Below are 16,425 nucleotides of genomic sequence, written 5' to 3' on the forward strand. Positions count from 1 at the left end.
TACTGTGTTTGGATTTTTTTTAAAGTGTCTCAGTTACCGAAACTGTCATTACAATTGAACATTTAACCCTGTCTCTGCATTCTGTGCAAAATTACATAAATTCCTCACTCTACTGTAAAACATGTGCAAACTGAGCATATAACTGTACAGTGAAAACACTAGTGGAAACTTTGGGGTTGAACTGTAGATTGGGGGTTTTAGGACTTTTAATGCTTGCAAAAAGAAAGGACAATTTCAGCACACTGCACTCGACTGCAGGGTTTGGCTTCACTGGAAATTGTGGTTTATTTGAGCTTCTCCTACATAATGCAGAAATAGAAACGTTCTGTTTTCTTCACAGACTAAAGAATGAACCTTGGAGAGAGCAGTTTTACAGTACGGCGTAAACAGGGGTCCGCTCACGCCATCTGGTGGTTGTTTGGCGGGGATCCTGTTGAGGAGTCTGACACCTTCCTGGTTGTGGTGTTGTCAGAAGCCACTGAGTCGGAGTTAACAAGAATATTATTTTTGCCATGACCACCACCCACTGACACAGAGCGGCTCCAGTCTGAACACAGGGGGACAATAAAAATAAATATATGAATCACCTTAATTATCCATTGTGCTATTATACTTTGACATGTCCTACATTTAATGTACAAGCATTATTCTACTTTACAGTGTGTACCTGAGTGGTCATTTCGCCTGAGATGTCCGCAGCACAAGTCTCTCCACTGCTTTCTGACATTTTCCTTCATCAAACAGTGAAACAAAAAAATGAAGAACCCTGGGAAGAAAAGAGAGAACATCTTTTATTCAGTCAATTAAAATGTTGTGGGTATTCTAGGGATAATACATAAAAAATATGGTAAGACTGACCATTTCAAGTAATGCGTTATGAGTTATGAATTAACCTTATGGTGTTCGTATCTTTTTTACTTATGAATGTTGTGTTTTAGGCTGAATGTGTAAAATGGGTCTGCTGCAGTACATGTTATTTGTGTTTGCCAAATGTGCCTCCACTTTTACTTTTTGCTTTTAATGTTTTTGTTTGTGTATACCAATGAAAAGGCAACTACATGTGGACAAGTTTCCACTGGGAGACAATAAAGTGTACAATGTTGTATCGTATCGTATTGTATTGAATGTGTTGTATGGTATCAAAACGTATTGTATGGAATCGTATTGTTTCATATATGTATTGCATCTTATCCTATCTTATCGTATTGAATGTATTGTATCGTATTGTATTGAATTGTATCAAATGCATCGTATTGTATTATATCTCATTATACGGAATCGCAATGTATCGCATCGTATCATATTGTATTGTATTGTATTCTAATGTAATATATCATATGGTTTATTATTACATAATGTTGTACCAGATCATACTGTATCATTTTTATAGTATTGTATTATATGTCCAAACAGTAATTTTACAGAAATATAAGAAAATTGCAAACATCTCAATTGCTGACACAACAACACAATTAAAGATGTGTTGAAAAAGACTTACTCTTCTGTTTTTATGACTACACAGCACCAGCTCCAGCTACTTACCCTGCTACTTAGCAGCTTCACTGGTTACCAGTCAAGACCCACATCGATTACAAGTTTCTGCTCCTCACCTTTAAGTCCCTCCATAACCTCGCTCCTCCATACCTCTCTGAACTTCTGCACATCAACACACCCAGACGCACTCTCAGGTCTTCTTCTTCCATTCACCTCAGTACACCACCCGCCCGTTTAACCACCAAGGGGTTCCAGAGCCTTCAGCCGGTCTGCCCCCCGCCTCTGGAACTCCCTCCCACCAGACACCCGTAACATTGACTCTCTTTCCATTTTCGAATCACATCTCAAGACACATCTTTTTAAACTGTCATATTCACTCTGATTACACCTCTTCACTGCACTGTATTTGATCCTGTTCATTTTATTTGTATTTTAATTGCACTGTATCATGTCTTGTTGATTTTATCAGCTTAATTTTTTATATTGTTTTGTAAACTCTGCCCTGTACTGTGACCTTGAGTGCTAAGAAAGGCGCCTTTATAAATAAAATGCATTATTATTATTATTATTATTATTATTATTATTATTATTATTATTATTACCCTGCAAAGTGTTGAAGATGCAGAACAGGTACAACATGGCCACTCTTCCTGGGCCAACTGAAAAGAAGCCCATCCCCCATGTCAAGCCTAAAAGGACTGTGAGACTGGCCACTGCCCTCAGGTTTTGCAGAGATGTGCGGTTGTTTGCGGACGAGTTATTGACCCTCATCTGTTTGATTTGGATCAGAACCACGATGAACACGGAGATGTTACACAACAGGATCAGAAGAAAAAAAGCCACCACCGTCACATAGATGTAGACGTCATTCTGCAGCCAGCAGCTGAAAGGAGGAAGATGGTTAGTCATTGTGTTATTGACATTGGGATTTATCGTCGTTAATGCCATCAACTGCATCTATCTGAAGCCTAGTATGCTGCTTGTTGTTACATTTCATGTCTTTTTTCATGATTCATTTCTTTTGCAATTCCATTAACTATACGTTTTTTGTGACAACCCACTCTCTTGAATTGTTTCATTCAGTTTCAGCTTAGACAACCTACTCCCAACATGGGGATGACTCATTCTGTGCTTTTACTTACAATTGGTCAGTGGACTGAAGAGCCACATTAGCCATTTCCGGCACAGTGCTGCCATAAGCATCTTTATCTATGGCCAGTATCAGGCTGACTATTACCAGAGGAATACCTATGACAACCAAAAAATAAAAACAAATATATTTGGCTGATTGATCTTGGACTTGTTCTACTGCAGTAAGGAGCAATAAAGGCTCTGTCTTACCCCATCCCACAGCACAGAACTTGAGGATGTAGTATGGAACGTAGATGTTGAAGACCTTGACCAATGCAAGGTACATGTGCACAGCTTCCAGGCCCATCCAGGTGAAAGAAGCCAGCAGGAAGTAATGCAGGGATGCAGCAGTGGCAATGCACAGACCATAGTTGGAGAAGGATGAGAGCCAGGAGTCAAGTAGGAAGAGCATGCATAACCCGAGCAGGGCAGCTGACAGGTTGATGAGTATCTTTGATGGGTAGTCTCTACGCAGCTTACTTCAGTTTAGAAAGAGACAACAAAAGCAAAGGGAGCAACTCAGAAAGAGAAATAAAATGTCTGCTAAGAGTCTTTTGATTTCATTATGTTGCTTGTCATGTTTACATATATACAATTCCCCCACTCTGTCACAGGTTATAATGTACAGTACCTGTGTGATAACAACAAATCCTTAAAGGGAATAATAATGCACACACACAATAATGTTGCACCAATTTACCATTACTATCTCCACCAATCATGTTGACTTTAACTACAACCATTAAAGTGTAATACAGTTTTAAGTTTCCTGTGTTAGTTTTCAAACTTTAAAAAGTAACACAGCTGAGTAGCAACTTATGAATCCTCGGGTCTTAATTCTTTGAGAACTTTAAAAGAAAATTAGATGTGCAACATTGAACTGAAAAGTAAATCTACAAGCAGGTGGTTGAAACATAGACCAAATAGTTGAGTACCGCCTTTGACCAATCATAGTTTAAGGTTTTGGGGAGGCAACTGGAGTGGGCAATGAGATTCCAAGGAGGGGTGGGGGCATGCCACACCCGGCCAACCTTCTTGACATGCCCCTGTTAATCAAGATTAATAAATAATTTGTTTATTGTTTGTTGCCTCAAATCCAAATATGTTTAATTTCAATGTATGCATTTAAGAAAAGTGTTCTTGTAAATTCAATAACTAATTCAAGTTTCTATTTCATCTCTACTTGTGCTTTGTTAATCTTTTCTAATTGCAGCAAAGGTGGACCTTACAATATTAACCTTGTAAAATGGAATAAGTATGTTATTGTTGCTCAAAATGACTCACTCAAAAGCGAGGTAGGTGAGAAGAGTGATGCCCAGGAAAATGGAGGATATACCACAACCAAGATATGAAATCACTGTCAGAACCTGACTGTCAGTCTCGCTGATATCACCTTTGAAAATATCCTGAAAAAATAAAGAAACAGAACAACGGAACAAACCATATTATTTATATGTGTACTTAAGAAGTCTGTAGGATTACCCTCTATTTGTCGAGGAAAAAACAATTTGGGCCAGCAGCAGTGCAAGCTGTTCAAACACCACACATTTATTGCTTTCTCAAAAATGTACACAGTGCTTTTTACGTCAGCATCCTGCATCATTGGCAGAAAAAAAGATGCCAGCAGTTTGCAAGTGTCCAGATTGTACACAATATGTTGGTACATGTGGGAGTTTTCTGTTCCCTGGTTTTATTTATAGAAAGTAAACCAATGACTCACCAGCAGCACAGCAAAATGAGTGAGGTGATCACACCGACAGCTGGTCTGATTAGGAGAGATACTCCGGGTTTCACAACCTCTGCTGTTCCAGCCGCCTTGCCCAGCTGACTCACACAAACAAACACACGCACACTTAGATACACCATCAAAACCACATATTTGATTAAAGCTGCTTATCAACAATTACACACAGCCATGTGTTAAGGGGCCTTTATTGACCCAACTGGTTCCTTTACAGCACCACGAAGAACAATCACTGCATATAAATCTAAAACCGACTGTAAACACATAAAAACAATAATTAACGCCCATCTTACCGTTTCTCCGGAAATCCCAAAACACACACCGTACGTTGTCGTTTTGCTGTCAAAAAAGAAAAGAAAACAAGGAAGTGATGAAGGTTATAGAGTCAAACACTCTTCTTATTCATCAACTGAAGTTAATGATTCCTCACCTGTTTGGCTCTTTGATGGTTCAGGGTGACCACCACTGGGTCCTTCAGATTGCTGATGTGGCTGCTATTGACACTGGCAGATACTATATATGAATTCAGTGCTGTGGTGCTCTCAGTTTCATTGTTTATGTCTGGGTCCTGTCAAAAAAAAAAAGAAGAAGTTTGATCTTACATTAAAGCTCCAGTGATGAACTTTTGGTTATTGTTGATTTTGGTGCCCTTTTTTTGGTTGAAAAAGCTGACTTGACTGATTTGGTCCTGTATGGGACTTATCAGTGCTTCTGGTAAAAAAAAAAAAAAATCTTATGCTGTCTCTTTTAGCTGTCAGATTTATCTCTCATTGAGAATCTTTGCCATGGTGAGACCAAAGGCTTTATCAGCAGTGTGTTGTTAATCACTTAGCCTGACACCTTCGGTCTCAGATATTAAACATAACTTCAAACAGTCCTCTTGCTGTTAATAGTCTTGTTTGCTTTTATTGGTCATAAAGAGGCAACAATATTAATTTCAGCCTGTTTCATAACCAGCTTATAACTTCTCACAGGAGCTTTAACAAAGGCAGGACCATAACTAAGAGTATGTATGTAGCATGTAGCAGTTTAGACAAATGGTCAATTACATATGCTACAGTGGGAGAAAGAGAGACTTTATCATATTTAAACTACAAATAAATAAATAACATTTGAAGATATCAATTAATATTCTAGTTTTTTGTTTGGTTGGTCTGTTTTTTTTCTCAGAAAGTTCAACATTTTCGGAAACACACTTTTGCCAGAGGAAATATAACTTGATTTCTGCATGGGGCCATTTCCTAAGACTGTGTCCTTATGACAGTGGCCCAGAAATTTTATACAATTTCCATCATCCAATACAATTGAAATTCCTTAAAAAAAGAAAAGAAAAAAACTTGTCTGACACCCCCTTTATGTCTTTATGTTTATATGAAGCTGAAGACAGTGGTCAGTTAGCTTAGCTTAATTTAGTACAATGACTGGTAGAGTCCAAAACGCTCTAAAGCTTGCAATCTTACATGTTACATCTTGTTTGTTTAATCCTTTTGAATACCCAAGTGTAAAAAACGTAGCCCGGTTGTTGTAGTTGTCAAGCCAAGAAATATAGTTATATAGTTCAATGTGGCTTTTGTGTATTTTCTATCTAAAAGTTTGATTTTCATACAGATTAAACAAACCCTATATGTTGTTATTCATAGCTAGCTCGTTCACTTAATTTACTGTTCTAATGTGAAGCTAGGCTAACCATCTACTAGCTTTAGCGTCTGCTATTTATCTGTCATAACAGTAGTTGATCTTCTTCCTCAAGTCAGCGTGCAAGCTTATGTCCATTCCTTGAAACCATTCCTTTACTATATACTGTATTAACCCTTAGTATTACACAGCCTGCATTAGATATTGGGTTTCAGTCCATTTAAATGTAGAAGAGTGGGCAAAGTAAATGGCAAGAGCCACAAAATGAAAAAAAAACATGGAAACAAAAACATTTTGATTGGAGGTACCTGAAAAAGTTCTGCAGTTCCGTAGAATTGAAACTGAATTCGGGTTCTCTTTACTTCTCCAGGAGGGAAAAGGTCATGGAGAGCAGCAGGCAAAGAGATAGTTGCATCTGAGTCAGGGAGTGGTTCACTCACAAAGCACGGGTCGATGAAAATCTATGAAATACAAAATGGAAATGAATCACAGCACAAGGTCACTACATAAAGTAATTTTAAAAACAGATTCCTTCAGACTTCTGTTGTTTATGAGCTTTTTCTAGTTCAAGCTTCATGTACCATAACCGCTTGAGGCAACATTTCCTGTGAGTTCACACTCTTTCTGCATTTCCCAGTTGCAAAAAGAAAGATAAATCAAACTTGAGAAAGAAACTGACAGCGTTAATAGTGTCTCACCTCTGGGTTATGAACTGGAGAAATGGAGGACACACCAAATGTGAGGCCACTGAATTCCCCTGGAGCTATGTTGACCATGGACAGGGCCAGTGAGGGGGCTGTTACACTAGCAGATTCATCTTCAAAATCCATATGGTTGCCCATTTTCTCTGTCAAGTTAAGGACACTGTTTCAAAAGACAAAAGTCAGAAAGTAAAATTAGACAGGAACATTTTACGAATATCTGTGCCCAAAGGTATTCTCATATCTAGTGACTTTAAACACGTCTTTCTCTCTACTTACATGCCTGCTACTGGAGTGATTTCAGTTTTGGAAAGCAGGATATCTGCAACAATATTGACAATATCAGCACCAACAGTAGGTTTGATGTTGCTGACATCAACAACTTCATTGAGCTTCTCCACCACTGCACCCAGATCAGAGGAAGAGAGCTCTGGACTGTTTCCCAACTGATCATCCACAAGGCCCTGAATCATGTCCACCACCTCCCCCGCATTACCTGGAAATCAATAGTTACAGTTTCACTTATGTTGTGCCATTTAATTCAGATGGACACATGCATTTCAAAGGGATCTGATTTGCTTACTAGCAGTGACTGTGATATTTTCCAGGTCTGATATGGTCACAAGAGGTTTGCAATTTGTCATATTAGGCTCAGCCCAGCTGGTCTTGTCAGTTTCAATGTCTAACTTACTGCAGGGAGAGAGAAAAATCAGATTTAATAGACAGTATGTGAGTGCAGGGCCTTGCTTGGGTCACAGCCAATGTATCTATTGTCAGTTTCCTTAAAAAGGTGGTAAATGTATAAAAGCCACCTGTCTACTGGAGATAAATCTAGCTGGACTCAATAACCCTAAAGGCAGAGTTTCATTAAGTGACCACAAAACTGAGTATTACTTTGTCCTTGTCGCTTCAGGGTTATTAATTCAAGCCCTTCGTTGCACTAATAATATTCACTGACAGGAAATTGTTTTTGCCTGTACTTAAAACTGGCAGGGGTCCATCGCCATTATATGTGTTTATGTGTGTTGTTGGTGCGTGTGTACTGAGTGGGTGGATTGGTTGAAACAGGTATGTGTAATTGAGGGAATTCTCTTGTACTGCTTGGCTGTCTCTATGGAAACAGATTGTTGCAATGAAAAAAAAAAGGGTTTGTACCTGTAGTAAGAGTACAACACAAAAATCCCCTCTTCATCCCACTATGTATACTTAAAGATAAGTATTGGCTCTAAGGACTCAGGCTTGGGTGAATCTCATATTTTCATTGTATCTACTTCATTAAAGGCAGAGTTTGGTATCAGCTAAGATTATGGCGCGTCATCCGCTGCAGGCACAGCAATTGTTTGTTACAATATGGACATTCAGTTGCCATTATCTCCCCAAAAATTGAAATCACTTGAGTAAATGGAAGATGGTGTCTTACCAATGCCTGTAAGCTCTTTCTGATTTTGGCTTTCTGCATACCATTTCCCGGGTGACTTCAGGAAATGTTGTATCCCAAAAATATTCCCCATAGATTGTTGATGTAGATTCCTCTAAACAGTCTTCAGGCACTAAATGAAAGCATATGTTGTCAGGTCTTAAATCTTGACAAGACTTAATTGTCTTTTGAATTGCGCTAGGAAAGCCAGCTTACCTATTTGCTTGATCAACACAGCTGTACTTTGAATAATATAGGAGTCACTTTCATACTTTGATGTCAATGCTGCATAAATAAGATCTTTCGTTATTTCCACAGTGTTAATGTTGTATTCCTGAACATGGAAGGTACAATTATATCTGCAGAAGAAACACACAGTATATGGTTACTTTGTTTGAACTGCAGGGGTTTGACAAAGTGAGTTCATTATAGAGTGTGTCTTCAAGCTGTACACAATATTCAAACTGTGCTGCAGAACATAACAGAGAGTTGAGACAGCATTAAGCATAATAAATGTTTAATCTTTTCAATCACATACTTTCTTTGTTGACTCGGGGTAATCTGAAAAAAAGAGAAGAAGAAAGATGTTGCACCATTGTTGCTTTAGTAAGTTATATTTTTTAATATTTAACATCAGTAATACCAAGAATAAAGTACGTCTATGACATTTGTGCCAGTTTAATTTGTCTTCCTGTATTTGACTTCTTTTGCCATTAGAATGCATACTTACCATAAGTCCTTGCCCCATGTCCCTATGAAACAAGAAAGATTAATTACAATATAAACAAAACTTTCATGGATATTATCTATACACCATTTCATGAATTAATTGCCCACCTTCTATCATCCTCCTTTATGATGAAATTCAGTACAGTCATGGTCCTATTCCCCTCCAGCTGCTCCTTTACCTTTGAACCAAGAAATATAAGTCAGTGTACACATACATTTAAGTACAGACAATTTTCAAGTGTTTTAATGTTGATCTCTTACCCATTTCTTGACAACATCCTGTGGATTTGTAGGGCTGCCAGTCAAAATCAAGTTCAGATTAACTCTGAAGAACTTATCAGGCCCAACTATAAGAAAGAGAGGACAGGTTTAAACTAAATTTAAAATTTGCACCTTCATCTTTAAAACCAAAACAGACTGCCTGTTGATGTCACACTGTTATAATGACATTAATATTTTACTACCCCTGTCTTAGGTGCAGGACTGTTTCACCCACCTTTTGAATGTCTTAAATGTCCTTGTGATTTTGCTTTGTACGGCTAAAGCTCTGTTTCAGCTCTGTGTTCGAACAAAATGCTTCTTTTTCTCTCTCAACATTAAGAACTGAACCATGATTAAAAGAGAAAAATTAGAGAGAAGACTGACAGTGATTCATTTAAGTAGTTTACTGAACTAACCGGCGGTTTCATTGAGATCTAGAGGCCCTCCAGTCGTCGACACGTTACCGGGGCGAGTTTGCAGACTTTGAGTTGGACCTGTCTCAACTGAACAAATGTCAATGTTTACAGAGAAAGCTTCTTAGAAAAGATTTAGACAGTGTTTTGCAGATGTTAAGATTTAATATTTAATTATTTCCACTATCTTTGTAGATAAACCAGTTTATCAAGGCCTTAAGATCCATATTTGAAAAGAAGCAGTGCCATAGACTACACATTAAATACAGTGGTATTCTTAATTGCATGCTTAATTATTTATTTATTATTTATTCTTGCGTGCTCACCTGTTGTAGTTGCAGCAGTGCTGATGGTTGGAGCTGGTTCTGACTCTGCAGGGAATGACTCTAAAATTATTTAAAATTACATGTTAATAACATTAAGGTAAGAACATTCAAATTAGGCTTACAACAACATCTCTACCTGATATTCAATCAGGGAATATGTTTTCATGGATAAAATCAACCGATAGGTATTTTTAGAAACACACTCATAGCAAAAGAGCACTTTAATGGATTTCTTAATGGTCTTGTACCAAGTAAACATTTTCAATTAAGCCCATAGTCTGTTCTGAGTCCATCAAAAAAAACACGAGAACTGAACAAGTATTGCAGATATGTGAACCATCATGCATCTTTTGTTCCATGATAGTAAGAACAATCATACTAATCTATGTGTGGTTAGTCTTTAGCTGATACAGTGCACTAAAAATGTAGATGACTGAAGTGTACTCTGAAGACTTAAAAGAACGTACCTATAGGTAGAATGCTGATGCTATAAGTATCAGCTGTCAGGTTGAGGTTTTCAGAAGAGAAGGTCACATTCAGTAGAGCAATAATATTCGCCTGAACCATGTCTACAGGAGTGGCAGGATCAACACTCACATAGGCCTCACTGCTGAAACTTTGAATGAATAAAAATGACATTGAATGAATCTTAATGAACCATGCCTGGATCTGAAAAATATATGCCCCTTCCATATGTCTAGTGTCATGCGGCCTTTATTTAAACTTTCTGACTTACCACTTGTCACACACGGAGAACGCCCATGATTCCTGAAAAAAACATATTCATATTACTTTAAAGGTTGTTTTATTTTAGTAAGCAAAGCATTCTAAATATAACTCCCAGCCACCTTGTGTCTTAAATGACCTTACTGCTATCATAAGTCACTTATTGCCTTGGAAAGTACAGTGTGTCATTTACAAAGAGCCTTTTATGTCTTCTCTAATCAGCTGTTCTTTGAGGATATTGCTTCTTCTTTCCATGGAAAATCAAACTGAGGACTATTAGTGGTGTACCTGAGGTTGTTGCATGTGCAGAGCTGCAGAATTATTAACCACATGGCAGCTACGGCTGGAAGGGAACAAAGATAACAGAAATTACAGAGAGGAATGTAGTCAGGGATGATCACAGCTTATACCAATGATAGACCAGTAAGTTATTTAAGCTTGACAGAGGTGGGAAGTAACTCAGTCGTCTAAATAAGATGAAAATTTTAAGCTATTTGGATTATAATTACATTCTGCTATATTTATATTTACATCACCATCAATACAATTCTAACAGAAGTATTTAAGTTTTTACTCCACTAAGTATATTTTAAGGCGTTGGGTACCACTTATTTCATTGAATCCACATCTGACCCCCCCCCCCCCCCCGCAAAGTGAAGCCAAAAGATTCAGAGCTTCCCCTGCTGACTGGCTGCAGGTTATCTGCTGCATAGGCCAAGGCACTGCATCCTCCACATTAACAGATGGGACTTGGATCAAACTTTTTAGGCAATTTTCACACTTAAATCATTTAGAGATGTTATTCCAAAACAGTTGTTAAAGCCACTCTCACTTATGAGCTGACTAATAAATTTATGAACTTTAGTATTTTTCTGAATGGCGTCCTCACTCCTCCATGTCAACCCACGAGTCATTTTGTAGGTTAACTAGCTAGCATTTGTTAACATTTTGAAGCTGGCGTTTTGCTGTAAATGTTGACTCTGTCAACTGGTGACTTTCCGCCCAATAGTTCTCTTCCAAATGCCTTTAGTTTTTTGTTAAAGACATATCTGATGAGTATGTTTTGACATTATGATAAAAAGATAAACTAAGATGCATTCTCAAGGACTCTTTCTGCGTTTCAACAACTGTTTTTTTCTAAATCAAAATTGTAACAAAGAAAATGAGCCATAGGTGTGATAACAGTTTAAAATTAGGAACGCTAACAAAAGAGTCATTGAACTTTCCATTACTGTGAGTGTCTGCTTCAAATTAACATATGAAGCTGTTATGCTGTGTTCTGTGTCTGCATTACGCAGGGTTTGCACAAAGTTCTTATGTGCACCCATACACACTAGAATTAATAACCTGTATTCATCATTTCTGTCTCTATTAATCACAAGTACTTGAACACTTTGCATTAAACCTATACAAGAGACATAAGAGTCTCAAAAAGAAGATGCTTTTACAAAGTCATCAATAAAAGTCCCTGACACATTGCAAGCAAACTCTTGTAGACTGTCTAACTGTCAACAATACACTTATTTTTAACATCTAAATACCAAAATGTTGATGGGCTCTACTACGCACTCTCATGAAATACATGTGTTGAGTACTTTTCTACAAATTAGGATTCTGGCAAAGCAATCATAATTTAAGGATGGCCAATCACATTTCAAGAGGGGCACGTGTCACCCCTGGCCACTCCTCTGGAGGATGCCATGAGGATATCAGCGCTCGTCAATTATTATAATTTTTTTTTACATCACTTTAGTACAGTGGGAGGAGTTGGAGACACGGCATCTGTCTTTATATACAGTCAGTGTTTCCAATTTGACCAAAAGTAAAACCCCACCCCACCTACAATTATTCATTAATAACAATAATCAAGTTCTGTCACAGTTCTTTGCGTTATTGTGGAGTAAATAGTAATTGTAAAGCATAACTGTGGTGATAGTTGACTTAAGTCGAATTTGCTTTAATATACTTATTGATTACTTTTATCAGGCATTTTGATATAGCAGAACTATTACAACTAAACAATCTTTCTGAGTAGCCTACTTCCTCATACAAGCTGAGAGAAGTGTTTTTACATCCGAAAGTTATGTTACCTTGGAGATGACACAGAGATGTCATGGACGACAATGTTACGAGGGAAAATGTTCTCCAGCTGATAAGAGATGACAACAAAGATAAATCACTTTGATCTGGCTGTTTGTTCAGCGTCAGTGGTAACCAATTTTCAATGACATCCTCACTAGTTCCTCATACCCAGTTTCTTGTGACTTTTTCCAGTGACACCGGACAGTTTCCAGCCCTCTGAGGAAGATCCATGAATGTCCACATTTTGATTTTGTAAAGTGACCATGCTAAAAGAAAGGAAAAGATTAGACCCATCAGCTGTTTATGAACTATGTGTTGTTTACCTCTTTCTTGACCTTAAACTGAACGGCAAAGTACATTTACTGCTCCCTCTCACCTACAGCAGATCACCTTGTTATGTGAATAGGTGAAGAAACCCTGAGAATAATTTGTTTTTCTAATCCGGATGACCATGAAATGTAATAGGAAAACATTCATTCTGTATTTACCACAATGTAGGCTGCTGTCAGGCACAGGAGGAGGGCACTTGTATTCCCACTGCCGTATGTCCCAGCTCAACACGTCTCCATCAGCACAGCTTTCCCCTTTTATTTCCTCAGCGCTCCATTCTCTGGCCCACATCCTGAACAGACCGATCTCCCCCATCAGTTCCTTCCCACTCTCAAGCTGCACTCCACCATTTGAGACAAAATGAGATCTTCCCAGAGTGAGCGTACCATTTGGGGCCAGATGTTGGGATGAGGGTGGATCCAAAAGGACCTCAACCTTGCTGTCTCCATTTATGTAGACCCGGAGGTTCTGAGTTCGGCCAGACCATGTGACACAAATGGAGTACCATTTGCCTGATGTCAGTTGATTTTTCAAGTTCACTTGTTTCTCAAACAGAAACACTGACACGTTTCCACCTGTGCCCTGAAGTCCCAGTTCTATGCGTCTTCCCCCTGGTGCTTTGTAGACAAAACCTGTCCATTCTGTTACAATTGTGAAGCGTAAAAGCGTGCATACGGTCAGCTCCTTTAGGGCTGGTACTGCAGTGTTTGGGTTGAGCTGCCACAAACATCGAGGACCTGCGAATTTTACTTTCTTACCCCACAGGCTGTGACTGTCGGAGGCATCTGAAAGAAAACACCCGAGTAAAAGGACACAGGTAGATAGACAAAGTAACCAATCTTCCTATTGCACCAGATCTCAACTATCCCATAAAACGTGATTTGAAAAAGCCAGTAAAATAACAACAATAAAATAATTCAAGCCATAAAGACAAATTGTACTGCACATGTTTATGCACGTGAGGCAATGTGGTGCCTGTTAAAAAATTGTCAAGACTTTAAAAATGACGTGAAATCTTACCTGAACACAGTAGACACACTGCCATTAGAATACCACAGAAAGTGAGAGACGACTTCATGGCCTCAAACAAAAATACTAGAGTTCCAGTTCCAGTCAAGTGATCATCTGCTGAAAGGTTACAATAAGACTTGTGAATATGTGTTTACCTGGAAGAGTATACATAAACTTAATAACTCTTTCATGTCTGAATACATAACTCAGACTTACCATGGTTGATCCCTCTCAAATCGTCCGACCTGAAGCCACTTTGTGAGACATAAAGAAATCAAATCAGAAGAGGAGATAAGCTAACAGAGCCATGAGTCTGCAGCATGCGTCACTTTAGCGCTCCATAAGAAGACCTCCACACCCTCTCTGTTCACTTCCCAGAGTTACTCATTAATCACCCCCAGCAATAAACTTGACTGCTAAGCATGATAACGTTAAAAACCTGACTTCATGAAACTTCTGTCAGACTGAATTTCAGAAAAAATACCATGAACCCTTGAAAAGGCCTTTTTTTGTTCCCAGTGAAGCATTTTGTTTAGTGTAGGAGTTTGAGTGACACTGAGATTTATAATTGGTAACAATTTTCCCAACAGAGTTTAAAGTTTAACCAGAGAGTACAGGGGGTTGGGAAATACTGTCTATGGTTGTATAGTTGTTATGACATGAATGTATCATAAGATAGCATGTCTCAATGTATAGCAACCTTTATTTTAAGACCTTTCACATTGACCCTGTTTACATCTAAATCTAAAGTTGGATCTGGGTGATCAGACCACAGGAGAAAAGCCTTAACTCCAGATGTGAATGCTCATCAGTGTGTGCTGGGATCTATAGTAAGAAAGTAAGATCTGATCACGTGCCATGGTTGAGGCACGGTTTAAACGCTTGTTTAATTCCTATACATTCTTCTGATGTGATAACTATGTGCAGACAGTGATAAGAATTTTCATGTATAACATAACATCGTCTGCATATTGATTCAACAAGGGTCCGAATATTTAAACATTTTTAATGTCCATTATTTGATGACTGAGACAGCCAGTTTGCGAATGCGTGTGTGTCTTTATGTACTTGTGAGGACCATTGGAAAATGACCTTTCTTTTGAGGACATTTTGCTAAGTCCTCACAGATGATACTTGGACGAGCTCTTTTGGCACTAATGAATGTTATGGAATATGAAGTAACAACCGTCTATGTCCTGCTGATGGTACATTCATTTTTTTTTTTTAAACATTTGAGCTACACTGGAAATGGTAGTCCTCATAAGGCACTTACAAAATGTGTGTGTGTGTGTGTGTGTGTGTGTGTGTGTGTGTGTGTGTGTGTGTGTGTGTGTGTGTGTGTGTGTGTGTGTGTGTGTGTGTGTGTGTGTGTGTGTGGTGTGTGCGTGTGTGTGTGTGTGTGTGTTGTTATGCAAACACAATGTAATATTCTTGATCTCCTCTTGTGCTTTCCACTTATCTCCCAGTGATAACTGTTCAAACAAATGTAATTGGATTTTCAATCTGACATATGACATCCTTGTCTTTCATGTCCTCATCTGAAAGTGCAGACAGTCCATGGTACACCCTTCTTTAGCCATTACCTAACAACCAACCAATAAATGTCAAGTACTTCTATTATCTTATTCCCACCACACAGAACCAGAGTGGGGGCATTTTGGTCAGATTTATGGCTCCATACTACCACAGTGTGGTCAAACAATAAATTGCAACTGATGATGATTCAAAGAGTTAGTAGAATCGTACTGTATATGGTTTAAAACATGAGAGTCCTCAGCAAGCCCTTGGTTAATAAAGTAAGTAGTCTTAAAACATTAAGCAGAACTGTTTCCAGTATGTTTTCACACATGCACACACAGTCTCCTTGTTTGAGACAAATTCTGTAACAAGGGTCTCATTGATCCATTTTTATTTCTTTACCCCCCTTCTCTGCCTCCTGACTGAGACTCCAGAGCCCAAAAAAACAAGTTCCCCAGGAGTAATATGAGAAGACCAGGTGTGACGTGAGGAGCCCAGGAGGGGGGACCTCTCACAGTCATTGGTTCACCGGTCGATGGGCTTGTTGGGAACCTCTCCTGCGTCACAAATGATGTGGTATGAGGGGGATTCCTGCTTTCCAACTACTTCCCCTTAGTTGAATGTGAAGGAGCTTATATGGAGGATAACCACACTTCCTACAACTAGCGCAAATAAATTATTAATCTATGAACACTTTACATTTGAAACCTGCCTTGTAAGGTTTTAATATTTTCCTTCTCATGTTTTTTTAATCAGCTGTCTGACGTTCAATATTTCTTATGTGAGTAAACTTTTACAGACTAAGTGCTTCTGTGATTATAGTAAAGTAAAACTCTTTCATGGTTAATGGTTGACATCCTCCTCAGAGAAGAACCATGGACACTTTCCTAAAGGAGGCTTGTCTTTA

The 16,425-nt window shown here is 38.4% G+C and overlaps 1 protein-coding gene across 2 annotated transcripts; it reads right to left on the minus strand.

Moving 5' to 3' along the window:
- Nucleotides 1-25: 25 nt before the first annotated feature.
- On the minus strand, nt 26-14,333 carry adgrg4a (adhesion G protein-coupled receptor G4a). 2 transcript variants are annotated; one of them, XM_034689301.1, is made up of 29 exons: nt 14,217-14,333; nt 14,010-14,117; nt 13,148-13,774; nt 12,828-12,925; nt 12,668-12,726; nt 10,866-10,920; nt 10,588-10,619; nt 10,319-10,467; nt 9,852-9,911; nt 9,529-9,615; nt 9,113-9,198; nt 8,960-9,024; nt 8,853-8,874; nt 8,661-8,683; nt 8,339-8,481; nt 8,126-8,255; nt 7,289-7,395; nt 6,985-7,201; nt 6,703-6,868; nt 6,313-6,465; nt 4,800-4,937; nt 4,663-4,708; nt 4,346-4,449; nt 3,910-4,031; nt 2,836-3,104; nt 2,637-2,742; nt 2,097-2,377; nt 668-766; nt 26-547 (listed from the first exon to the last, which is right to left on the minus strand). In XM_034689301.1, exons 2-29 carry the CDS (start codon nt 14,065-14,067, stop codon nt 399-401), a joined length of 3,651 nt encoding a protein of 1,216 aa, XP_034545192.1. In that variant the 5' UTR covers nt 14,068-14,117; nt 14,217-14,333; the 3' UTR covers nt 26-398. The 2 variants fall into 2 exon arrangements, with proteins under 2 accessions (XP_034545192.1, XP_034545191.1); XM_034689300.1 differs by having other exon boundaries at nt 8,960-9,030.
- Between the last annotated feature and the right edge of the window lie 2,092 nt (nt 14,334-16,425).

This window comes from Notolabrus celidotus, chromosome 8 (assembly GCF_009762535.1).
Source record: "Notolabrus celidotus isolate fNotCel1 chromosome 8, fNotCel1.pri, whole genome shotgun sequence".
In the NCBI taxonomy this organism is placed as follows: domain Eukaryota; kingdom Metazoa; phylum Chordata; class Actinopteri; order Labriformes; family Labridae; genus Notolabrus; species Notolabrus celidotus.

Coding starts and splice junctions, on each gene's coding strand:
- adgrg4a (XM_034689300.1), bottom strand. CDS start 14,067: ATGAAGTCGTCTCTCACTTTCTGTGGTATTCTAATGGCAGTGTGTCTA. Junction 8,256..8,338: donor TGTGTTGATCAAGCAAATAG/GTAAGCTGGCTT, acceptor GCTTTCATTTAG/TGCCTGAAGACTGTTTAGAG. Junction 2,378..2,636: donor CTTCAGTCCACTGACCAATT/GTAAGTAAAAGC, acceptor TCCTCCTTTCAG/CTGCTGGCTGCAGAATGACG.